Source organism: Xiphophorus hellerii, chromosome 14 (genome assembly GCF_003331165.1).
Source record: "Xiphophorus hellerii strain 12219 chromosome 14, Xiphophorus_hellerii-4.1, whole genome shotgun sequence".
NCBI lineage: Eukaryota > Metazoa > Chordata > Actinopteri > Cyprinodontiformes > Poeciliidae > Xiphophorus > Xiphophorus hellerii.
The window spans coordinates 2,107,019-2,132,364 of record NC_045685.1 but is presented as its reverse complement, the minus strand read 5'-3'; the positions used below and the strand labels follow the sequence as shown (position 1 = coordinate 2,132,364).

The 25,346-nt window shown below is 38.7% G+C and overlaps 3 protein-coding genes across 8 annotated transcripts in view; all 3 read right to left on the bottom strand.

Moving 5' to 3' along the window:
* Positions 1-229: 229 nt before the first annotated feature.
* On the bottom strand, positions 230-5,634 carry LOC116732705 (RNA-binding protein 4.1-like). Its single transcript, XM_032583044.1, has 3 exons — positions 5,472-5,634; positions 2,873-3,296; positions 230-2,395 (listed from the first exon to the last, which is right to left on the bottom strand). The coding sequence occupies exons 2-3, from the start codon at positions 3,276-3,278 to the stop codon at positions 1,542-1,544; spliced, it is 1,260 nt and encodes a 419-aa protein (XP_032438935.1). The 5' UTR covers positions 3,279-3,296; positions 5,472-5,634; the 3' UTR covers positions 230-1,541.
* A 1,001-nt stretch (positions 5,635-6,635) lies between these two features.
* LOC116732706 (RNA-binding protein 4.1-like) lies at positions 6,636-10,951 on the bottom strand. The gene is made up of 4 exons (XM_032583045.1): positions 10,820-10,951; positions 8,123-8,551; positions 7,079-7,818; positions 6,636-6,927 (listed from the first exon to the last, which is right to left on the bottom strand). The coding sequence occupies exons 2-3, from the start codon at positions 8,532-8,534 to the stop codon at positions 7,094-7,096; spliced, it is 1,137 nt and encodes a 378-aa protein (XP_032438936.1). The 5' UTR covers positions 8,535-8,551; positions 10,820-10,951; the 3' UTR covers positions 6,636-6,927; positions 7,079-7,093.
* A 1,294-nt stretch (positions 10,952-12,245) lies between these two features.
* map4k2 (mitogen-activated protein kinase kinase kinase kinase 2) overlaps positions 12,246-25,346 on the bottom strand; it is a 36,831-nt gene continuing 23,730 nt past the window's right edge. Inside the window, exons 16-33 of one of the 6 annotated variants that reach the window (XM_032583354.1) lie at positions 22,974-23,012; positions 22,166-22,199; positions 21,265-21,268; positions 21,115-21,195; positions 20,240-20,406; positions 19,985-20,026; positions 19,156-19,240; positions 18,331-18,410; positions 18,112-18,172; positions 17,901-18,024; positions 17,702-17,760; positions 17,279-17,382; positions 15,547-15,724; positions 15,403-15,471; positions 15,231-15,317; positions 15,081-15,151; positions 14,937-14,992; positions 12,246-13,814 (exon numbers count right to left, since the gene is read on the bottom strand). In XM_032583354.1, the coding sequence (XP_032439245.1) occupies positions 13,727-13,814; positions 14,937-14,992; positions 15,081-15,151; positions 15,231-15,317; positions 15,403-15,471; positions 15,547-15,724; positions 17,279-17,382; positions 17,702-17,760; positions 17,901-18,024; positions 18,112-18,172; positions 18,331-18,410; positions 19,156-19,240; positions 19,985-20,026; positions 20,240-20,406; positions 21,115-21,195; positions 21,265-21,268; positions 22,166-22,199; positions 22,974-23,012 (1,429 nt within the window). In that variant the 3' untranslated portion in view covers positions 12,246-13,726. Of the gene's footprint in view, positions 13,815-14,936; positions 14,993-15,080; positions 15,152-15,230; positions 15,318-15,398; positions 15,472-15,546; positions 15,725-17,278; positions 17,383-17,701; positions 17,761-17,900; positions 18,025-18,111; positions 18,173-18,330; positions 18,411-19,155; positions 19,241-19,984; positions 20,027-20,239; positions 20,407-21,114; positions 21,269-22,165; positions 22,200-22,973; positions 23,013-25,346 lie in introns of those variants that run through there. The other 5 variants (XM_032583351.1, XM_032583355.1, XM_032583353.1 and 2 more) reach the window with 5 other exon arrangements.

Genomic DNA, 25,346 nt, shown 5'->3' with positions numbered 1-25,346 from the left:
AATAGTCTGTCTTAGAGTTAGTAGTCTTCTTCTATCATACAGTCAGAAGTTGCAAAAACTCAACTAATTTATTCAACACTTTGTCATGTCAATGTGTGTCACACTTCTCTAGACAAAATTAACTCTTCACTGAGTTGCCAAATTTTATTTGAATTCAACTTAATTTAATATGTTATTGTTAACCTGTTTGAAAGTTCATTTAATATAAAAGTAAAACTCAACACACTGGTTAACTTTTGCACTATAAAGAATTTATTTAAATCAAAAGGAAACAGGAGAGAATAAGGTAACTAAAGTCAAGCCATTAGAACATAACACAGCCTGGTCTCACAAAAATAAACATGGACCTTCTTGTTCATGCACAATGCTTCAAGGTGTTACTTTTTAGTGCTACACATCACAGCTTTGAAAATAACGTGTTGGAATGGCAGAGATCAGTGACCCAGAAACCCACAAACAAAGCTATTTCTCTACAGACGTGTTTTTCAGTCAAGCTAAGTGGTTTCAGAAAACCTAACTTCCTACTTGCGGTATTAACATTGGCGCTGGACTCTAATGCATTTTCTGAAATAAGGTACAGCTACATAGAAAACAAGGAAATAGCAAAGCCCAAAATAAGATGCTGAGTGTGGTTAGTTTGAGAGGAGACTAGCTCAGGTTCTCTGCTTGACCAAAGGCCACCAACTGACAGTCTGGTGGCAGCACTGAACTCCTTAAAAACTGGTAAAAAGCAAACAAAAATAAAGAGTCCCAGCTGTGAAAATTACCCAGTAGATTTTGTGCTTGCAAAGCAAACATGATTTTGCTTTGAGACTAGGTTGCATTACAACATGAAGACCTAAAGCTTCATCACGGTCAATGAAATCAGTATTTAAAAAATAAATTCATATCAAAAAGCCCTCAAATCAAATGTAAAATTTTTTTTTCAAACTAAACCCCAACCCTCGACAAAAAACTATTTTAACCTCTGCACTCGTCTGATTTCGCACTACTATGTCGGATGCACTCGGTACTTAAACTACATCTGCAGTTGTTAAAAATATACGTAGTAACAATGTGAACTTGACTATCACAATACACTAGCACGGACAAAACACAATGGAAACGTCAAAAAGTTTGACCTTTACATATTCACCATGCACTACTTTATTTGAGGCGTATGATAATATATGCTAAACTTGTACAAGGACAAGTCACATGAAAGGAACTAAAAACCTGCTTTTATACACTGGCTTAATCATTGTAGAACTGTACAAATACAACAGATCAGTACAAAAATGAAAGGAAGTTATTTTACTGCACTGCAACATAACCTAAAACGGGAACAAAGCAGAATATTCCATACACTCCACTGAACAGAGATCTACTGACTGGCTAAATCTCTGTGCCCACCGTCTAGGCTGCCCACCCACACGTCATACACAACACAATGCATCCTGACTCAAACCATCAATTGAAATTCTCAGTGATTCCAGTGGCACTTAGGCTATTCTGTTTGCTTGATCGTTTATCTGCTCCCACTCGGCTAAACCACACAAAGCTTAGTAAGTATATCGTGCCCGTTCAGCAACAGGATCCCGCAAATGCTCGTAGGTACCACTTCTGGGAGTCACGGGCACCGGGGAAAGCCGCGATCGCTCAAATGCGTATCCAGCCGCGTCGCCGGCGACTCTCCGTATCGGACTCCGGTCACGTGCGTAGTATGTAGACACCGGGGCTGCTGGAGGAGGAGGAGGGAGAGGAGGACACACGTATGGATCAATGCTAGTGGGGGGAACCCGTTCCCTCACAGCTGTGGAGGCTGGCGTTGTTGGACCAGGCACAGGGACAACACGCCGGTCGTCATAATAAGTGCCTCCGTAAGAACTGGCCCTGTACTTCTCGTAGTAGTCCACGACCCCGTACGGATCCCTTTCGTCGTAGGGCGACCGTCGCACCGAATAGGCTGGTACCGCGCCATAGACCGCGGCGTTGCTCCTGTATGCCGACTCGCTGCCGTACATCCGAGCCACGGTATTATCAGCGACAGCGCTTATGCCGTAAGCTTGCGGTGGCCCATACCGCACTGCGTTCTCATAGCCCGTACCTCCTCTGTAACCCGCCATGCTGTTGCTTTGAGCGGAAACCCGGGAAAAAGCAGGACCGTAGCTGCCGTCATAATCCGGAGCTGCACTGAAGTCTGGAAAAGCCCTGCTGCGACCACGCCCGCCGAATCTCGAGGAATCGAATCCCTCAGAGTTTGGCTCTGAGCCATTTCTCTGGTAGCCATTTTGGTCTAGAGGGCATTCTTTGGACCAGTGGCCTTCCTGCCCGCAACGATAACAACCCGATCGTTCTCCCATTCCCGGCGCAGTACGCAGGCGGCTAGTTGATAGCTTCACGCTCATCAGTTTTCCTTAAAAAGAGAACACTCAATAAGGACTTGTTGCTGCAAATGATAGATTTAAATACAAGACATTTCCTGCTTCACATGTACAATAGAATGGTAGTACACCTCAAAAAGTAGTTTTAAAACACACCATTGTTAAAGCTGTAATCCGTAAATTTGAACACTTTATTTTTAATCTCCTTGGCTAGTAGACAAGGAACAAATTAAAATGTAATTTTGACAAATACCTAGCCTAAAGTGGCTACATTTGGGCAGGGAGATAAATTGGGTATTAAGTCAAATCTTAGCTTAAAGTCAGCATTGCAGAAAACCCTCCAACAAACTACCAGTGACATTACGGATAACAGCTTTAAAATAATGCTGCCTTTCCTCTACATACTCACCTGAGCTGCATCTGGAACTTACCTGAAACCTAACAACATAATATTCTTGATGTTAGATCATTAATATAAAGTCCCCATCAAGCCCAGCCCAAAAGTTCACCTTTAAAAGCTGTGTTGTCCAACTTATTAATAGCCTCCATGGCATCCTCCACTCGCTCCATGTGAACAAAAGCATAGTTTTTAACAATGTCGCACTCCACCACAGAGCCAAACTCTTCAAACTTGGCCCTTAACTCTTGATTGGTACACGCGATGTTGCCGACATGGAGCTTGGTGGATCCTCTTGCCTTCCCTCGGCTCATTTCTACATTCAACGGCTGGCCATTAAGCTCGTACTGGTGCAGGTTGCGTATAGCTTCTTCTGCCTCTGATTTGTCGTCCATGTGCACAAAGCCGAAGTTTTTCACAATAGAACATTCTGAAATCTTGCCATACTGGGAGAACAGAGAGCGGAGTTCATCTGATGTAGTGTCAGACGACAAGTTGCCGATGAAGATTTTCACCATCTTGGATCCTCTCTGTCACTAGGAAACAGATAGAAAAAAACAAAACAAAAACATTAATCCATAGTCAACGTTTTCTTATTCGGACAGTACACAAGTGGCATTTCCAAGGGCTCTAAAGGTTTCACTAAAATGATCACAACCAAAAACCATAATGAAGGTTCAATACATATAAATGATGTGCAATTTATATGTAGTTTTTGTGAACACAAAAATTCACCCTTCTGGTTACAAATTCAAATACGTTCATATAAATGTTACACGTTAGATAACACTACAACATCTCAGGTAACAGGTGTTGTACAGGACTACTACATTTGTAGTCAGGTTAAAATTTCTGACGTCCAGGCACAAAAAAAGGAACATCAAACTGCCATTGAAACTGTTTTCTGTTATTGGGTTATTATATTGCTTTATAATTAGAATGTTGAGAAACAGAAAGTGGACAAAATGTTAGAAAATGCCTCCTAAAATAAAGGGTGAATAAACAACTGTGCTAACTGACTACTAGTCCATTAGATCATGTTTTCAAGTGGCTATATGCCAGCAGAGGTGGGTAGTAACTACTTTACTCAGTTTAGTTGAGTAGTTTTTGGAGAGAAAAAAAAAGTACTTTTAGTTGTTTTACTGTATGTTTTACTTTTAGAATGGAAATAGAATAAAATATCCTTCATTGTTTTACAGTGGGGAAATCCAGGTGTAACAGCAGCACCAAGGTATGGAGGTACCCACAAAAATCAAAGTGTTAAAACATATATATATATATATATATATATATATATATATATATATAAAACCCAAGATTCAGAAAAAATTACTGTACAAGGTTACAAAATACTGTGCCAATATAACAGTGTACTTTGATTCAAGGGATGTGCAACTATAGAAGATCATTTTGTTTTTTAAATGTACATAATAAGTATGACAAACGACTATTAACAATATGTGAAAAATACATGTGCAGAAAAACAGATGTGCAGTACCAACTGGAATGTTATTTAGAATGAACAAAACTGTATGAATATCACACAGTTTAACTTATTTTAAATAACATCTCTGCTTGTATTACACTTTTGCTTGAGTAACGTGAAGTATCCTACAGTTACTTGAGTAAAATTTCTATACTCTAACCTCAGAGTATCATCACTGCATAAAGAGTTGTTTTAACCAAATATGCATGAGAAACAGTCACACATCTATAGCTTATGTTACATTGAGACATCTTGTTTCTTAACAGCTTTATTTAAATTTTCTATTTTGTGAGCTGAGCCTTTTGTACCATAAAGATACAGTAAACACTACATTTTGTGTAGAGGGGAAGAAATTCTACTGTATTCGTTTTATATGAAAAATGTTGGAAAGTTTACTCTGACCAAATTCCATTTGCACTTTTGTTATTTGTTGTATTAACTTTTATTGTAGTCTTTACGACACCAGAATAATAACTTTATATTTTTGTCTCAATAAATCAGTTAAATATTACATGATCTAAACAGTTACTCTTTGCTTAAGTAGCATTCTAACTAAATACTTTTAACATTTATAAGAATAATCTCGGGCGGCTCCTTTATACTTGTATTGTTGTAAAATGTTGTGCTAATCTAACCATATCAACCGGTTTGAACGTCAGTACTCACTCCAACACCTGAGCCTTAATTTCCATACTCGTATCATCTAGGGGTTTTTTCCCCCCTCAAACAAAATTAGTTATTTTAGAGTAAATCACCAAATGCTGCCTACTAATATTTTGTTGAGCGGAATAAACCATTCATGTAAAACAGTTACACACGCAGAGTAATCACTGCCCTGCCTCCTTTCAGTGGACACGCAACACAGTGGAGATTTGCAGCTAATAATTGGCTGACAGAACTGACCAAAACAACATCGGCCTTACGATTAGCTTATCAGAATATCAACACAGAACGGTAGAAACAGCTCCATGTTAAGCAGACGGAGACAATGGGACAAATTAACAATGTATGTTTTTCAGCGTGTACATTTCGAAGTCATGCTGAAGCTTTGCAGTGGCCTAGTAGCGGTCTATTGTAAGACGTTAGCATAAAAGCTAACGTCGGCGGCCCATCCACCTCTAAAAGGAATCATGCGTTCAAAATAGTGCAAATACGCGCAGTGCAGTTGGCTCGTTTACAAAACAAGTTGTAGATTGCGCTCTTTAAGTTTTATACGGATTCATACCTGTAAACTGCGGGCTCGGTGTTGTACGTTTTCAGAGATGAAATGGCGACTGCAGCATTGACCGCCTGACGTCACACGGAACCGGAAAGACGTATACTTCCGGGGAAGTGGAGGTGTTCCTTGTTCTTCTCAGATTTACTACCCTCCGAAAACCATCCATCCATCCATCCATTCATTTTCCAACACTCTTGTCCCTAGCGGGGTGTTGGTGCCCATCTCCAGCTCACGTTCCGGGCGAGAGGCGGGGTTCACCCTGGGCAGGTCGCCAGTCTGTCGCAGCCCTCCGAATACCATTGTGGCAAAAATATTATATATCAATATTTTTTCCGCGCTTCTTTACATCATCACACCCTTTCTTCAAAATAAACGTCTGACATTACAGAATGCATGGCTTTACAGGGTTGGGACAGGGAATACAAGCGTTTGCACATCAAATGTTTGACGTAGCCAAGATTAATAATCATGAAGGCTCCACCGCTCAACTTTTTTAGTTTTGTGATAAACTAAAAGGCCTGTTTAGTTTTGAGTTAAAGTTCTTAAAAAGAATGGGGTTGTTTGTAGGTTTCACCAAATCTGCAGCTATTTCAGATAAAAAGTAGAAAACATTTTCATGTTTGATTTAATCCTCTTGCTGTTTAGATAGTGCAAAATGCAGTAAGCAGTAAATGTTAGATTTGATTTTCAAACCTTTGCTAAAGACTAGAAATTTGTGAATGCAGCAAACTTCTAATCCATCTCACCATCAACATAAAAATATACAGAAGCCCCCATAGTAGTTAAATCCTTCCATAATGTCCTTATGAGAGTCATGTCGTCAAACTGGGATTTCAGTCTATCGGAGAGCAGAGCCAAAACACCCAAACAACTGACTTTTTTTCTTTAAAAAAAAAGAAAAAAAAAAAGGTATGTTGTTACCTTTTTCGCTAACATGAAATACTTCACACCTAACTTTAAAGAAATCAAAGGCACCCAAAGGGAAGGAAAGCAAAGTAAGCCAAACTGATCATAAGTCAATGAATATTATCAACAAATGTTTCACTTTACATAAAAAAAGCTTAAGTCATCAATTAAGAACAAGCCAACAACAGAAAAAATATGGCTTGCCTTACTGGCAACCAGTGAAATACTGTAAATCTTCATGACAAAAAACAATAACAGAAAACATTGATTCAGCACATTTTTATATGACAAATTCGAAGCAAAAACATTTTCAGATTTTAACAATCTGCCGTATGTATGGAACAAAATAAAGATTATAACTAAAAAGAAAAATAGCTGAAAACTTGTCAAACTGCATTTTGTCAGTCATCCTTTTGTAAATGTGAACAACTTTTATGCAGGTAGCCGGCATCCCATTTCTAAACCAGACATCTTCTACGTTCATATCTGGACGCTACATACAGTGATGGGACTGTAGAGGTTGAGGAAAAAGTGAAAAAAGTCCTGAAGTTCCGACCTGGAAGAGAGTAAAGCATTTCCTTTTACAAACAAGTCTTGTCAAGTACTCTTTGAAAAGGCTGGATAATGAACAAACATTAATTCTAAGATTCAAGTGCTTAATTAAAAGATATGTTATAAGAAAATTAGGAGCTTATTTAAGTCAATACCTTGGTACCAAAGCTTTAGTAAGGCGCATATCGCTGTGCATAATGTTCTTTTGGCTGTGAAACAGAGTAGGAGCTTGTGGTAGCAGGAACCGGAGACAGCCGCTTTCGTTCGTAGTTGTAGGCCGCTGAGACAACCGGTACTCGTCTGATTGGATTGTGTTCCGGTGTGTAGTATGCAGGGACTGATGAAGCTGGAGGCACCGGCCGGCGGTCATATGGATCCACACTGGGTGAGACCTTGGGAAGAGAAGAAGGGGGAGGTGGAGGGAGCGGAGGTGGGAGATAGGGCAAACGACGCTCTTCGAAATAGCTTGAGCCATAAGGCCGAGCTCTGTACTTCTCATAGTAATCAGCACTGCTGTAGAGACGGCTACGATCATAAACATATGACCTGTCTGCATATGCGCCTGCAGCTCGGCTCGCATACCAATCCCCCAGCTGAGCGGCATAGCCACGATTAGGCGGAGGAGGTGGCGGGGGAGGAGGAGGCGGCGGCAACCCGCCAGCATAACTAGCTCGATTATACATAGAGTAATCAGCTGGTGGAGGTGCGGCCATGCCATATGAGGGCTCCCGGACGCTGCGAAATCTTGTGCCATCACCGTAGCTATCGTCCCGACCGACTTGACAGTCTTTCGACCAATGACCGTGTTTCCCGCAGACAAAGCAGCCAGTATGATCTCCCATTCCCGGGGCTGGGCGAAGCCGACTGGTGGACAGTCGGACGTTGATCAGCTTGCCTTGTAAGGAGAGAGAACAAACGCATGAGACCGAGAGGATCGACACGAATAGGGTCTTACCGACTAGAACATGGTAAAGGAATGTGACCGATAATGAATGCGAAGGAGAATCATTTTTAGAGCCAGCTTATGGTGATATTTTGTCAGCGAACTGCCCCTATAACACTTTCAACTGGTCTTGCAGAAAACTCTGCAAAACCCACTGGTGAATAACTGCAGTCCATGAGGTAATGCAACGAAAGGATCCAACATTGGTATCAACTGAGAGAAAAGACAAGGAGCTTTTCCCTGCCAAAGAGTTCACCTTTGAAGGCTGTGTTATCCATCTTATCGATGGCCTCCATGGCATCCGCCAGTTTCTCCATGTGAACAAAGGCATAGTTTCTGACAATGTCACACTCGACCACCGGGCCAAACTCCTCAAACTTGGCCCGAAGAATTTCACTTGTGACCTCTTCACTGAGGTTGCCGACATGAAGTTTGGTGCTGAATTTGGTTCTGCCTTTGCTCATCTCCACATTCATGCGCCAGCCGTTCAGGTCAGTCTGGTGGAGGTTTTTGATGGCCTCCTCTGCCTCTGACAGGTTGTCCATGTGAACAAAACCAAAGTTTTTCACAATATCACATTCCGAGATTTTGCCATACTTTTCAAAGAGTTCTCGCAGCTCCTTGGCAGTAGTTTCCGATGCAAGGTTGCCAATGAAGATTTTCACCATGATGACGTTTGAATTTCCTAGAAGAGTAATAAAAATATGTCATCTCATGCTGAACAAAGATTCCAACATTAAGCATACCTAAAAGCTGATATTTGTTATTCACTCTAGTTCTGAAAGAAGGTGAAAATCACTGAACATCAGATATCATCCAGTCATATTTCACATTGTAACGAATTACAATATGAATATAGAACAGAATAATTAACAGATTTACCTGGCTATGGATCACAAGTCAGTCTCCCTGCTTAGTTCCAGCTTTAGAGGTAAATGGCATTATGTGCATATTGAGAAACAAACTTTCTGACAGAGGTTTGACAAGATGGTGGACCGAGAAGACATTCTTACTGTCTTTGAAAAGTGAAGCTTTTGCTTCTCACACTAATATTCAGGGTTATACTCTACTCTAATATTTTAATCAATTACAAAAGTGATCAAGAAAAGGAGTACAAATGTTGGAAGAACAACCTGCTAAGGAGCCAAAAGATCTGCTACAAAATGACTTGACATTGGAAAGTATGGAACTGCCAAATCTGGTCCATAGAAAAGAAGCTAGACAACCAGATAAGGGCTCCCACAGAAGAAATGGGGTAGACTAAGTGATGAACTGTCTCTCAAGCTAATATTGGCAACAATACATTTGCTAGGTTCCAGATTTGACATACAAGAGACAAAGTTGGAGGACATTAACTATCAGATTAAGGAAAACAGCTCAATGATCGACAGCCTTGCTCAGGCTCTAAAGTTAAATGCTGCTGAACTAAATGTCTGTAAGGTGAAAGTAGAAACTCTGAAGTGGTGTGGATTCTGTGTTTTCCTCCATCTCTTTTATCTGCTTACACGCACATGCTGCAGCTTACATAACCATAGTTATGTGTGACTGCAGAAAGTCATACATAAACAGACTGAAACTGATTAGACTACCCTTTAAGGACGGTACAGATTGCAGAGAAGAATAAAAAGCTAAACTCCTGCTTCAATCTTTGCCTCACATGGTCACATCCCTAAGGTAAGCTAAGTGTGGTCCAGCACTGGACAGTGAATGTAACTCTGTATATGTTCCATTTGTATGACATGCATGGCTTGTAACATTTGATAATTGTTTGGCTTTAAAAGCCTGTTTTCATTTATAACCAACTCTCATTACTTGTCAAGGTAATTTACACTTTTAGTCAGGTCCTGAAACTGGTAAACAAACCTGGGTGGTGGTGCACAGAGACAAAGATTAAAACACTCCAACAGAAGGCCAGAGGCCCCACCATTTTCATCAAAATGTAAAGTACTTCCATGACCACCCTTAAATTGGTGTGCTTGGTATTCCTGTAAAGCCTCAAGTATTTAGGGAAGATTATTTCCAAAGATCTCAAAAGCAGAGAAAGTATCAAAGAAGGTTAAATCTCTGCTTAACTCTTGGTTGCAGCAGGTTTCATACATCTTAATTACAAACACAGAAGCTTTGTTACTGTGATTGGATAGAAAAATGTATCTGGTCCACTGGGTGGGCAGACAAGGAGATTTGCTAATTTATGAAGCATTCGGCTCCAAATTCAATAAAGAAATATGCCAGAAGTCTATTTTCCCTGACCCTCAAGGCAGTACCTGAAGTGGCAAGAAATTTGGTGAAAGAAAATTTAAATTTCAAGATGCTGATCCTGGTCTACTTTCAGGTGTTAGAATTGGGTCCCAATTTCAAAGACGAAAATATTGACACTGATTTTTAAGAGCTGCCATAACTTTAGAACTCCCCACCTTGTCCTTAAAATGGAAATATTTTACGAAGGATTCCCCCGATTATATTACTGCAAAACTGAAAACCCGGTACCTCTCTCCCAGATTTACCAAAAGTGAAATAAATTCGTTTTGTAATTAATTGTTAAGACAAAATACACAATATACTTAACATTGTGAAGATGTAAACATGAGCTCTACCTCACGTCACGGAGCTAATTGCTAACGCCAATGTTACACTACTTTTTAAACGTCGATACCATTACTACTAAAGTAATACCAACTCGAATGCAACAATACAACTCCTCAAATAATTACAAATAATGTACAAGTAGTTTTAGTACAAAAAATATTTCATTGAAGTATAATTTAATGAGTTATGTTACCAAGAAAGTGTGACATCAGTGAGCTAATGGCTAGCTAACTTACTGGTTGGTCCGTTGTATTTCAGCTCACTTCCCCTCAACCATCTGTATCAGCGCTACAATAACAGCAGTACATCTCCATTCTCTGACCGAACATGTTTACCTCACGTTATAAGGTATAAACGTCCTACTCACCAATATATTGCGATGAAGGCCTTCTTACTAATGAATGGAAAGCGAAATGGCGCTACTGCGCTCGTCCAGACTTCTTCTTAAGTTTAAAACCATGGCTGCCATCAAGCTTTGGGCGCCATCACCGCCACCCTCTGTTTCAGAGAGAGAACCGCAACATACAGTGTCATCACCCCGAACCGAACTCCTGCCTCCCCTTCTTGCTGGAGGCATCATTAAGTCAATCTTCTTGTAAGCTAAGCTCTACGTAGTCAAAAACTCCAAATTTAAAATGGAATCTAAAATCTGTTTAGATTTTAGTTCTCTAAACAGTTTTTTTTCTCTCATCCCTTGTACAGGTACGTAAAGCGCCACTGTTGTTCTCATGTATGGGGTTTAGAGTACGTATACAGTGAAGTTTTTTGACAACATATAATTATTTGTTTTTTATGATAATCGTTAAGAATATTTAAATCAACAAGAGGACATGGATAAAAACCAAGTCCTGTAAGTGGTTTTCACAACCATTCTAGTGTACTATCCACAGTTCTGTCCTGTATAATCTATTTGCTGTAGATTTGCAATGCACTCCAGGAAAAATTAAAGATTCTCTAATTGTAATTAAGATAAAATTACTAAACTAAACTGGCTGGTGGAAAATACATTGCTGCTCTTTTCCTGTTTTCGCTTTGACTCTGAGTTTTTTCTAATATTTTTTATGTGACATTTTGCATTGTCCACCTAGTTTTATAATGCATATTCGAGAGAGAACTTGTCATACAGCACAGTTGATAGATCCTGTTCATTTACAGCAGCCATCTGTCTTCTTTAAGAATTACATTAGAACCTGATTGATGCAACAAGATTTAAACCTTCGTGACAGAAGACAGATGCTGTTAGTCTCCATGACGTTTTCACAATAAAGTTGAAAACTTCCCAACACTCCTTAGTTGGTTCCAGCCTTTGCCTGTCCCACCATGTCCCACAGGCTGACCTGCAGTGTTGGCAGTTGTGACAAACAAGCTGCTGTATGAGTATTACTGCTTCTATTTATATAAGCAGTAATACTTATCAGTCTCAAACGTGAACCCACTGATTTTAGATTGAATAAAATGTGTGTTGTTGAATATCCTTTTATATATTTTTTATATATTATGTAATTTATTTATGAAAAAATAAGTAATAGAGGACATTAAAATCTTTATTTTTTTCATATTAAAAATTCTGTAAAATTAGAAATGCATTCTCAGTTGTTATATATATACAGAGCAAAACACATAAAAAAAAATCAACCTGGAATGCATACTGTCTCCCAATGTGTCTCAGAAAAAAGGGGAGTTATTAATACAGCTTACAGTATAAATAACATAAATATCATTATACACAATCACAGACAACTGCAATGTAGTGGAATTGAGACTTTTAGTACACCTGAATTGTTCTTTCTATCAACAGTACTTTAATTAAACTAAATGCACATCTGTATTAAGAAGTTGGTTCCCTTCATTTCTAATCATCTGGTCCCTTGCAAAACTTTTTAAATATTATGGCCAACATCAATATTTTATCAGTTTGCTGCTCTAAAACATCAAAGTATGTTATGAAAATACAAATAATTAAAACAGCTATGACCTAAGAGAAGTAACTGCTGATGCTCATCAATTTGGATAAAAGTATTTTTAGTCTTTGGATAATTATTCAGAAAAGATAGCACATGAAGTTTATGATTCTAAAGAGGTTAATTCAGAGAAAGGCACCAAGAGGATCAGATGTCCAAACCATCTGGACTCACCTCTTTCAATGAATTCTTTTTCTATCTCCATGTTAGAATTGAAATAAACTCAAAGCATTTTCTAATAAACTTTGACATATATCTAATGGAGCATTAAAGCAAAACCTGCAACGCTCCACTTGTGAAAGTAAATCAGTTTGGCTTCACTTTGGCAGTCACACAACAATTCTGAGTGCCACACTGTCAGACAGGACACATTGAAAAAGAGGAAGAAAAGAGAGAGAGTGAGAGACAGTGAGAGACAGTGAGAGACAGTGAGAGAGAGAGAGAGAGAGAGAGAGAGAGAAACAGCTTGCAGCCTCATCACTCCATCCCTGCTGACAGTGTCTACACCCTCTGGTTCTTCTCTAGACATCCCAACACTTTACAAATGAAATTATCTGCATACCAATCATTAGTTTCCATGTGGACCAAATTATACCTCAACTGAACCAATGTTTAAGGAACTGGCTATTTTTACTGAAAATTGTGCTGTTACACATTAGGTTGTTAGGACTGTGGACAAACTCTGATTCAGTTAAACCCTTCAATAAAAATTTCAGCATATAGAAGAAAAACATTAAAATGGAGAAATACTGAATCATCCCAGTTATTTTGGTCTGACATGGAGATACTGAGGTCCATTTCAGTTCTACACAGGAAGCAGAACCATAGACTGCACCATTTATTATTTTTTTTAGCATTTCTCAGATAAAGAAGCAAATGTTCCCTTCACTTTCTGGATAAAGTGCCAATTCATCATACAACTAAACTCTCTTATTACAAAAAAACAGGAGATTGTAGGTCACAGTGTCTGAAGGGGGACTGAAAATATCCAACCCAGGTTTCTGGTGTAAGGTCCCATTTCCCCCTGTTGTGTTATGACTACAGTTGGCAAGATAGATCACGATCTTTGCTGATGCCACTTCAGCTGTGCCATTCCTTAAACAAACTGACAAGTTGTACAACCGTTTCTTAGCAACATGCCTCTTGATGTGGGATGGGAGCCGTGTCCCTGCAGAAACTGCCAGTAGGGGTCTGCTGTGAGCCGATGGTATTAAGGTCTTCTCCGCCTTCCATGCAAAGGGGATCGCTTCTTAAACTTGAGCAGGTAGAACATTCTGGTTCTTGTTCTTTAAGAAGTCAGCCTGTTTTCCAGGTCAGTAGCTGCTTTCATGACCAGTCAAGATGTACAGGTTGCTCAGCGCTGAAGGGTCGTCTGTCGGCGTACTCTGAAGGATGATGTCTCTGTTTAGTGCAGGAACAAAAGGAAAAAGGTCTTACTCATCCAAAGTACACAAAACTAGGTCAGTTTGATAATACTTCTTATTTCTGCAAGACAACTGCTACGCAAAACTGAAATTAAAGTTACACTCTCACTGATAAAAGTATATATCTAGAATATTTCCTAGAATCATCTTTATCTTATTTGTTAATATTAGAGTTGAACAATATATCGCATTACAATCATCTCCTTGAAATCATGTCTGGATGCTCTGAATATTTCTAATATATTTGACCATCTGAATGGATGAAAATATAAAAAAAATATTCCAGGAAGACACACTGGAAGGAATTTAAACACTAACTTGCTTCATGAAAAAAAATGTTTTCCAGAAATTTAAACTTTACAAATCACTCAGCACTGTTCCTATGAGCAGGGCTGCAACTAACTATCAATTTAGTACTCAATTATTCTATTGATTATTCTAATGAATAATCAATAAATTGGACAAAGGATTGGAACATTCTGCAGATTTTTTAATTAACCACTTAAGCATTTTTTGTAAAATATTGGAAGTATGTAAAAATACAAATAAATAATTACATTTATCTAATTTCCTGAAATGCATTAACAGCATTCCTTCAGTGAACTCTTGATCATTTGTATTGTTTTTAGCATCCACAGCTAAAAACAATCCTAACATCAACATGTAAAAAGTTCAACACTCTCTGCTGGTTGAACATCAATCCTGTGTTGGCTCATCTGTTGAACATTTTTTTTATTCATAATTGGATAGCAGAAGATGATTAATATGACATTTTTTCAACAAAATCAGGTGAACCAGATGAAGCTAAGACTGCCACTTCAGGAGTTCTGTGTAGGACATATTTACAGACAAGGAAGTTTTTATATATGAAATGCAAAATATACGTATTTTTTGTACAGTTTTTGGTTTAATGTTATTATTCTTTCAGCAAATGGTCTTTTTTTAAGTCTGTATACTCCAACTAACAATTGATCAATTCACAATTAGTTGACAATTATTTCAATAACTGATTCATCACATTTAATCTGATCAATTGTTTCAGGCCTGCCTATGAATATTCAATAGAACACGGAATGTTTGTTTTCTTTCGTTATCTCACCTGTTTGTTCCCAAAACTCGGAAAACTCGGCTCTCATCTGTGATTTCCTGTGTTACCTGCCGTTCAAAATGACATGACTCAGGTTTGTGAATTCTGCCACATAACAGGCAAAGGACTCAGCTTGACAGATGTGTAGATATTCACCTCCTCCGAATGGAAACTCCTTCCTTTCAGGCCATGCTTCCAGAAAGCCAGCACACTGTCCTGTAAACAGACTGCCAGGATACAGAGCGTTACTCAGCTGTCAGCACAGACAAGCCGAGCTTAGAGAGGGACTCTGAACGTTGCTGTTACCTAGTGTTTCAATTGGAAAGTCAAAAACGATCTCAGCTGCTAGCTCTTTGGATGGAAGCCCTTTCAGGTCCACTATCTTTACAGTTTCTGCACAGTAGGAATCAGGACAGAAGCAGAGTTCATTACAAATCATCCCGAAATGTGTTTTATTGATGACATTAGAGTGACTTACTTTCAGTTGTAATCAGAACTGTATCTCGGTCCAGCTGGGTTACCTGTACAGCTCGGAGGGCTCCACCATCTGCAGAAAGACGACATTATTTGATCTGAGAGGCTCAGAGTCTAAAGGGACGGGAAGCATGGTGGTTTATCCTACCTGGCACTGGAGCAGGAGGAGCATTCAGCTCGATTATATCAAACTTGAGCTGCTGGCTGGTTGGACTCTCCTCATTTTTAGACTCTCTCACCCCCACACAAAGCTGGGGAAACTCATCTGTCACCAGAACCAGAAGCTCAAATATTGGCAGAGACTCTGGTAGTCGCACTGGTATGTGCTGCAAGAGATGAAGAATGAATCAGCAGAAATAGGAACAGCGAGGCTACATGATTAAAAACTAGGATGCAGGTGGGAGATGCTTGGTGCTTGGTCGCTCGGGTCAGACAAGTTTTATCAAGCAAACATAAAACCTTTAAGTACTTAAATAACACCTAGAGTCCAGCAGCATTGGAGAGTTGCACAGTGACTAGGCTGCAATTAACTGTACGAGTTGATAGCAACTGTAACATTCATACACTAAAAGATCATATTCACATCACCAAAAGAATTCTTGTATCTAATAAACATCTCGTAAACATCAGCTAATATTTCTATTTAACAATTACGACATGTATTAGATAAAATGTTATTTATTAAAAGAGTCTAACACTACTTAAATTGCTAAATGTTAACTTAAAATAAACACATTCAGTAACTCTTCCATAAATTGTTTGGGGAAAAATTACTTAAAATGTCAGTAGAGGGCAGCAATACTTCAGAGTAGCATCTCATCACATCATTTGGACCCAAGAAGAAACTGAATGACCCTGAAAATGTGCTGGGTTATTTTCTAAAGTCAGAAAATTTGTGTCCCTGTTCAGGAAACTGTTTGCTGGAGGATTAGATGGAATAGAAGTTCAGGAATAATCTGAATCTACTCTGAGTTTAGAGTCTCTAAAGGTGCTTTGCGTATAAAACAGTACAAGTTGCTGAACTAAAATGTCTATTTGAACAATGCCTCTGACATGAAAAGGAGTTTGTTTTACACCTACCAAAAAAGATTAATATACACACTTAACCGTGCCACAAAAACTGAGATTCATATTTCAGAAAGTCTGGAAAGTACCCTAACCCTAACCCTCTTCTTCTGCTTTATGTTCTTTATGATCACCATAAAGAACATAAAGTTCTTTATGTTGAGAACTTTATGTAAACCTCTCAACATAAAGTTGAGAGCTTTATGTTTTCTCTCAACTTTTTTTCTCTCCATAGAAGCTCCATCTGGTCCGATGTTATATTTAACTGTGGTTCCTTACTAGAAAACCTCGGCTGAAATAACGCTGCCAATTAAATAGTTCTCTATGTGCCTGGAAAACATTTAACACTGCCCTTTTAATGAGTTGCAACCTGTCAGAAGTGAAAATAAAGTGTTCACTGTAAGTTTTACATTATGTTATAATGTAACATAACATAAAGTCCAACATGGTGTGTCAGTGAGGAGTCTCCAACTTTTCCAGGTGGAATTCCAACATTGAGTTGTTCCAAGTATTTTTCATTGACTTGAACTAAAAAATTCTGACTTTTGATGCCAAATGTAAGGTGAGCAAATTGTAAACATTCAAACATACATTAACTCCAGCTACACATTTCCTGCTTGCATTTCTTCTTAATACAGCTGTCAACATATGAGATAACTGCTGAACTTGAGGGCTGGATTAGAGTTCATGGTTCTGTTCATACATGACAATTAATAAAATCCTGGTGTTAATTACAGAAACTAAGAAAACGGATCTTGTTTGTACTTTGAGTAGTGGATGTCACAGTGCTTGTGGGACAATATATCTGCACTAACCTTTAGATGCATAAACTTCTGGAGAGGCTCATACCACAGCAGCAGCACCAGGCCGGAGGGAACCGCCCCACACAGGAAGGTACTCTCTGTGTAGGGGTTTCTCGCTGCAGTAAGGAAAAACAACAACACTGAAGACTTTGTTGGTATCAGTACATGAAAAAGAAGCACTTGGGCTGTTTATTCAGATAAGCACCAGAGATATTAGGGAGAATGTGTGGAGAATTTGCTTCAGGCTGTTGACACTTGCCAATGCGAAACACTCAGCTGCTGATTTTCCACATTTCTTACAAACGGGGTGAAAAAAATAGTCCAAAAAAGTTTTGGACCAAGTGCCATGGACATTTGGGTTCTCACACTGCATCCCTCTTGATTATCTCTGGAAAATGTGTGAGAACTACTTTAGAGCCGGTCTGAATCACTTACCCACACTACATCTCCGGCAGCCTTTAGTGTCTGGAATTTTCACAGATATGGCAAACTTTCTGGAAACGGGAGGAAAGAAAGCTCAGTGTAGGAATGAAAAAACTTCAGTACAAGGTTAAACAAAGGATATTTGAAAGTTTCTAAATGTTGTATTCTGCCTGAACTGCCCAGCCTGTACCAATCTCTGACCTGTACCGACCTGGGAATGATCCTCTCAGTGAAGCGATTGGTACTGAGAGACAAGCTGCCGTGTTTTTTTTGCAGATGTCCTTTCTGTTCAAACAGAGCCGTTAGACTGTGGGAATAAAGCTGCGACGACTTTCCTGCACAAAGGACACGGTGTTAGAGAGGCAGATACCATAAAGCTCAACATGTTGTCTGATAGAAGCAGCATACTGAGGAGACTTTACCTGACACAGACATCAGCACATTATTCATGACATAGAGCCACGTACATCGCTGAGGGAGCAGCTGTGGACAGAAACGAGGTTAGCTTTACCGAACAGCTTTCATGCGCCTGTCAAAGAAATATAAGGAATAAACATATCCTGATCTCTTTCAGGACAGGATGGGGAGCACTGTAACATGACAAGAAAATGTGTGTCTGAGTTCATAAGATCTTCTCTCACCTTTTCTAGTGTGTCCTCGTGAAGTTCATTTAGGTTCAATGTGTAAATTCCTTCCTCTGCTCCAAGAATCAGGTATTGATCTAAGGAGGAGATGAATGAGTTAAAGTGAGAGAATTACTTCCAGCTGAATGCAGTCATGGGGGAAAAGAAATGTCCATGAGTGACTGCACAGGTATGAGGAAAACTAAGTACACCCTTTCTGTTTCCAGAGGAAACCAATGTGTTGGCCCCTCTCTGCATTTATGCATTCAGAACATCCTTTTGTATTTGAACACATGAAATGGAAAGAAATGCTTTGTTGGTAGCTTGTGTTGTTATAGTGTTATAACAATTAGCAAATCCCACTGAGATAAGCATAAGACAGCTGGCATCTCATAAACTTGCTCAATGGCTCTAAAGGTGGCTCTACGAGCTGTAGGATGGTGATCCGCACCTCGTTTTCCTCATCACTCACCAATCAGTCACAGAAATATTTACAGATGTTCTGTATGTAAATAACCTTTAAATGTTTCAGGCTTTTTTAGTAAATACCACTTTTGCTTTGAAGTAAAGATGATATGCTTGCTCAGGAGAACGGATGTCACAGTTAGGCTACAAAACATTTTACCAACTGGCATTATGAGCTGATTTACAGCAGGGTTCAAACTGGAAACTACAGTTTAATCTGTTTACAAATATATCTCCATACCTGGATATGAACTGGACCTTTTTGCCTCGTAAGGTGCCTTGAGATTATTCATATGTACTAAAATTGGCAAAGTATAAATAAACAGCACTAAACTGAACTTTCTGGGGTTCAGGGCTTTAGGAAACCAGAGTCCTCACCTTTTGTTTTGGGTAAGATCCAGGTAGCAGCACAGTGGATTTTTAGAGGACAGCCATTGAAGACTTTAGTAAAGCAGGCTCCCATCTAGAGGAAGCAGATGACTTTGAGTCTGACAGGATTACAATGGCCCTTCAGTTGTGGAGTGGTGTGATAAAAAGCAGTCATTGAAATCATGCTGCTGTTGGCACAGTAAAGCTACAAAATGTTCATTGATGCAGCTTTCAAGCAAAAAGCTCTTTAACAGGCAAACAAAGTATCTACAGCAGAGACCAATCATGTAAGAGGGCCATCGGACCACATCATGTTTCAGTGCGTAGTGAGGATTTAGATACCGCAGAACTGGTGATTCTTCTTCTACTCAACCATCAGACTTTTCCAGATTTTAATTTCAGTTGTTCTCTTATTTCTTAGCATCCTTACTTTCAGTCATAGCAGATTGTTGTGATGTATTGTGTCATTTAACAAAAATCTTTTCAGTCTAATTTGTGAAATCTTTCTAAAACCTGTCTGTATTAATCTTGAGAGGATCACATGAAGGCGGTATTTTTGTATTATTTTATTATTGATATGTTATTTTTGATTGGATCTGTCCAGCAACTTTTACTGAAACTTTCAGGCTTTTGAATTTTCTTGATAACATGATAAGATCCTTTGACCCTCACACATTAACGAGGATGGTGCTTTACATAATATCTAAAGAATAAAATAAAACTTACCAAGAAAGTCTATATGTAACACCATGCAATGCATTAGTTTATGTTAGGAGAGGAAGTGTCTCTAATTAGTCATGGCGTTTTATTGCTGGTTGCTGTTAGAATTCACACTTACATGGACTTGAGGGGTGGGAGGAAGCCCATGACAACCAGCTCTCTAGAATTACAAAGGTTACACACAACAACACAGAGGGAGTAATAAACACTGTACACCAGGGGAATAACACCAAATCAACAACTTTCACTGAATCTATCAACCTTTAAAGGGTTCAAACAGAATCATTAGGAAGTTATTAGGTTAGCAAATCACTCCAGCACTCTGACGTTTGCTTCTCATTTAAAGAGAGAAGTATTCTCATTAAAAACTCACTGAGTCCTCTGGCTTTTTCCGCAGCGTGCTCCACTCTGGAGACAGCGGCGTCTCTCTTCTGGGGCAGGAAGCCCTCCTTTTCTCTGCTACTACAGAGTGTTGTGGTGGCAAACATGGGACACTGGAGCGCTGACTGATGTCCTGTGTGGCAGAACACCTGGACAAGACTTTGAAGAAAACAGAATAGAATAGAATAGAATAGAATAGAATAGAAATACCAGTTACTGCCTCACAGTGGAAAATTCCAGTGCAACAGCATCAAAGCGACAGACAATCGAAGCATGTAGATACACACAAAGGTAGGAATATAAAATATTTAAAAACATATATACTGAACAGTAAGGATAAAATTACATCATACATAATGTGCTAGTCAGTTATTTGTTGGTGTTAGTGTCTCCACATTTCATGCAGTATTACGAAACCTTGCGTATAGATTTATGTGTAGATGATATGTTTCTACAAATAACATCATCCCAATACTAACTGATATTGCACAAAGCTCAGTCAGGTTTAAGTCCAGAATGTGGAACCAGTGGCAGTTTAGTCTTTCTGTAAATCAGTGACTTGTATTGTATTTGTGATTATTATTTTTTATGTGATTTAATCTTTTTTTTTTTTTAATTCTTTTTTTTTTTTCTCATGTGGACCTATTTGTGTCTTTAATAAAGCCGCTGATGATGTCTGTGCAGCTTTACTAAAAATAGCGCACTCTGCCCCAATGGAATGGACAACTGAGTCAGACACAGAAAAAACTGTATGTGTATTTGTGCATTGAAAAAAAACAACAGACGACTTATGATAAGTGACAATACCAGAACCAGGAGACCTCTGCTGATACATATAAAACAAGCTGTGTGTGTACTGAGGTGTACCTGCTGCAGAGCCTGAGTCGGCTGTGATGGCCGCGTCAGGGCCGAGTGTGCAGGCCGGTCTCAGCGTCAGGTCTCTGTCTTCTGTGTTGGAAGTTAAAGAGCTGAAGGCTGGCAGTGAGGCTGTCGGACTGAACAAACCGCTCTTCCTACCTCCCTGTAAAACACCAGCATGTGAGTCATGCTGTCACTAGAGTGATTCCAACATCTTCAACACCGCTAATGTGAGGGCCACACGTGGAAATAGAAAAGAAAATATCCTTTTCTATTCTACAATAGGAAAGTAGCATTTTGACTAAAGATTTGTGCCGATATTGATATCCGATATTAATATTACTGTCATGGCCGACTGATATTTACCAATATTACATATATTTCTTACCCTTTCAACACCTTGAATAAAACAACCACACCGCTATCCTGTGCTGCATCACTATCCCTCTCATGACCAGACACACACCACATCACAAACCTCCTCCACCCTCCCTTTACAAACAAATGGTAACAAGATGCAAATAAATATTATTGATCCCAGACCGGTTTTATTCATCGGATACCATGAAACTATACCCATATGTTAAAAATGACTAATGTCAGCCAATATCAATGTTAGCACCAATATATTGTGCATCCACAGTTAATTGATAATTCATCAATCATTAGATTAACTGTCATCAAATAAATAGATCAAATAAAACAGATCAGAAGGCAACTTAAACCACAGCTGTCCTCAGAATCAAACTCTATAAAGTTGTGATCAAATTTGATCTCCATTACAATTAAGAAATAAACAGTTAATATTTGTCACCAGTTTGTGGCTCTGAAGGATTATTAAACCAATAAGTTGGTTTCTCAATGAAATAACACAAATATCTCCCAGAAAGTACAAAGGAAAGGTAAAGGGATTAGTTTTGAAAAAAATAATCTCTAAAAGATTACTTTAAGGGGTAAAGTATAATTACAGCGTAGTTAAAACTGTGGAAGTTTGTATCTAGTCAACACATCAGGCAACAGAAATAAAGACTAACTTCATGGTAATAAGAGTCATACTCACATCAGCAGATGGCGCTCTTGCAATCGTTAAACTCCTGAAAGACAAATGAGCAACAACCATATCACTGCGAAATCTGATGGCTGAATCTAGGCATGGGCTGGTATGAGAGTCTAACTCTGACTATAATGATGAAAACATATCATGGTATCAGTCTCCACACCATAGCTGTCTAAAACATTTCTAAACAGCTGAATCTGTCTGCCTTGTCAGCAGAGGGAAGATGTAGAAGGCTGCTTTAAGCCAGCTGGCAGGCAATGCTCTGCACTGGAGGGAGAGAGCTGCACCACGGTCCATAAACCCAGAGAAAACTGCAGTCATTCTGACATCTACGCAAGCATCTCATGACAAGGACTTTAAACCAAAGCAAATGCATGAAGATTTCAGTGGTTTTGTAAAATCAATGTTTTAAATCCTTGATATAACCTCATACCAATACCATGCCTAGTCAAATCATTCAATTAGAGCCAGGACAAGCAACACGACACCAAGCTGAGGCAGACGCTGGGGAGCTTGAAAGTAGGACAATAGCAGCACACGGACCAAACTCTGACGGAAACGCAACAATGAAGCAGACAAAGGAGACCTCAAAGCTGAGAACCACTGGGCCTGTCCTGGTTGGAATCTGCGCCAGTTCACGTAGTTTGAGGGCGATATTAAGAGCACATGAACACAAACCTGAAGATTATGGCAAACACACTGACATTAGCTGACAAATGCATCATAATAATACCAACTAGAGTGGTTTATTTCAGGTGGGATGGAAAAACAGAGCTGTTAGGAGAGGCTGGAGCAGGCGGGCGTGGCCTACCTCATCTGCAGGGCTTGCTCCACACATTCCAACAGGCTCCTGCAACAGGAAGACCCCCGGTGTTTATCTGACCACAGGCCTCAATCGGCCAGAGCAATAGGAGGGAGTAAAACCAAAGGTCCTCTTCTAACAAGCACTGATTACTTCGACTGAAGCCTGGACTCTTTACATTTTCAATCTTTTTGCAATACGGCTCTGAAAATACCTTAACTTTGGTTCAGCCGGAAGTCCTGTCCTTTAACATCGGATGTTTCAGTTTTTGCTATTTAAAAAGGGACTATTAAGATTTGTATACATGGTGTACCATTTTTATCTGAGCAAAAACAAAACATGACAACTGGCCTGAAAAGATGTAATGGCCCAATCATTACTGTACCTGAACATGTCTAACTATCAGTGCAGACGGCTGGACTGGAGGTAGAAATGCAGAATTCTTGCTGACCGACTGAGTCGGCTCAGCGGCTGCCCCGTCTTGCACTGACCTAATGATTATGGGAATGGTTCTAATGTTTAGTGGATATTTTGCACAGCTGTGCTGGAAACCAGAATCAGACTGGGACTGGCAGTGTGGTGTGGGATCCTCACTGTTCATGAGGCGTGAAATCCAGGGAACATGTCCGTGAAGCAGAGACGACTTTCGCTAGTTATGGAAGCAGCATGCTCACAATAAGACAAGAAAAACCTTAATGATCCGCAATCATTTTGTCTGGAAATATAACCTATTAGCTTAAAGAGTCTCAAGTTGTCCTTATGTTTTCATTTTAAATATTTTTCTCACAAAGGAAACATCTTGACATCATGGATCATTTAAAACAGACTGTAAGGATTAATTTTCTTATATTTTTTAATTTAACATACATAGTTTTGCTGATACATTGTGTTGAGAAAGATGTAAACTGTAATACTTGTTACTTACAATAAACACATGAGGAAAATATTGCATACTGGACTTTACTGATTGAATTCAGGGCCCTGCAAAATATTCATACTCCTTCCATCTTACAACACATTTTAATGTATGTAAAATAATAAAGTGCAAAGGAAATTATACATTCCTGGGTATTTAAAATGTTTAACAAAAGAATGTGGCATGTATTTATATTCAGCACACCTCTATGCCATTCCATTGCACTTCTGGCTGTATACTTAGAGTTGCTGTCCTGCTGGCAAAGATGCCCACAAGTTATTTTTTCCAAAGCTAGGTCGAGTCTATGAGGGACAAGTCCAAGTCATTACTGATTTGGACTCCAATCAGTAAATCCAATAAAAAATGTTTATTTTCAACTAAAACAAACAATTTACCATCAAATTCATAACATCTAGGTCACCTCTAACTCTGCACTGCTGCAGGTTAGGAGTCCAAACATTTGCTGTTTGTCTACAGATCATTAAATAAATGTTTGATAACTATCAGTCAATTTTCTATATATATTTGTAATGTTATTTTTTGAATCTTTTAACATTTATTTCTCTATCCAAAAATCTGGTAATGACTAATTATTATTATAATTATTATAGAAATGGATCCAATATAGTATTTATCTGATTAGAAATATAAATATTATTATTATTATTTGTATTATTATAATTTAGGTATATTATTATAATTTTTATGCCATTATTTCTTATGGCATAATTATTTCTTCGTGCCATAAAAAATAATTATGCATGTTGAATTTCAGCCTTTTTGTCTCGTAATGACTAAACGTTTATCTCTTAGTCATTGCCAGGGAGAAACTAATCTCATTATATTTTGCATATTTGTAAATCAGGTTTGGAGGCTTTTCTTCTTCTCATTCTGAGATGGACAATTATTAATAAGCACTATGTTCTAAATCCACATTTAAAACTTTTGCTCTCAATTCTAAATAGTAAAGATTTCCAAGGCGAACTTAATGAAGCAGACTGAGGGAACCATCACTGACTACATGACATGGTGATGACTGTCGTTGGGTTTAGTTTATTGTTTGGTTTTGAACTTGAGTTTTTGAGTTTTTGAAGTTATGTTCAGCAAGCTATTCCAATTTTTGATTCAACATTTCTTTTCTTAAAACATCACAATTATGCATTATTTTTGTTAGTCTATCACATTAAGTCCTACAACACAAACTGAAACTTATTATTTTAATATGGTACCTTTGCAGTAAACTGTACTGTATATTAGTTAATATTTCCAAAATGTCTAAGCAAAGTCAGTAGGTAAAAGCGTATAATGGAACACTCATTTTATTTTATAAATCTGATTTGTTCTGTATTGAATCAAACTGGAGTAAACATAATTATTCCATATGAACAGAATATGATTTGGGGCGACAAAAAAAAAAGAATGTTCCTTATTAATACTTCTGTGTGGACTATCAAAGGCTGCATCAA

What these genes read in the sequence shown, in the direction of transcription:
- LOC116732705 (XM_032583044.1), bottom strand. Translation starts at nt 3,278, where the DNA reads ATGGTGAAAATCTTCATCGGCAACTTGTCGTCTGACACTACATCAGAT. An exon ending in GGACAACACAGCTTTTAAAG is followed by an intron (nt 2,396 to 2,872) that starts GTGAACTTTTGG and finishes TCTCTTTTTAAG; the next exon opens with GAAAACTGATGAGCGTGAAG.
- LOC116732706 (XM_032583045.1), bottom strand. Translation starts at nt 8,534, where the DNA reads ATGGTGAAAATCTTCATTGGCAACCTTGCATCGGAAACTACTGCCAAG. An exon ending in GGATAACACAGCCTTCAAAG is followed by an intron (nt 7,819 to 8,122) that starts GTGAACTCTTTG and finishes TCTCCTTACAAG; the next exon opens with GCAAGCTGATCAACGTCCGA.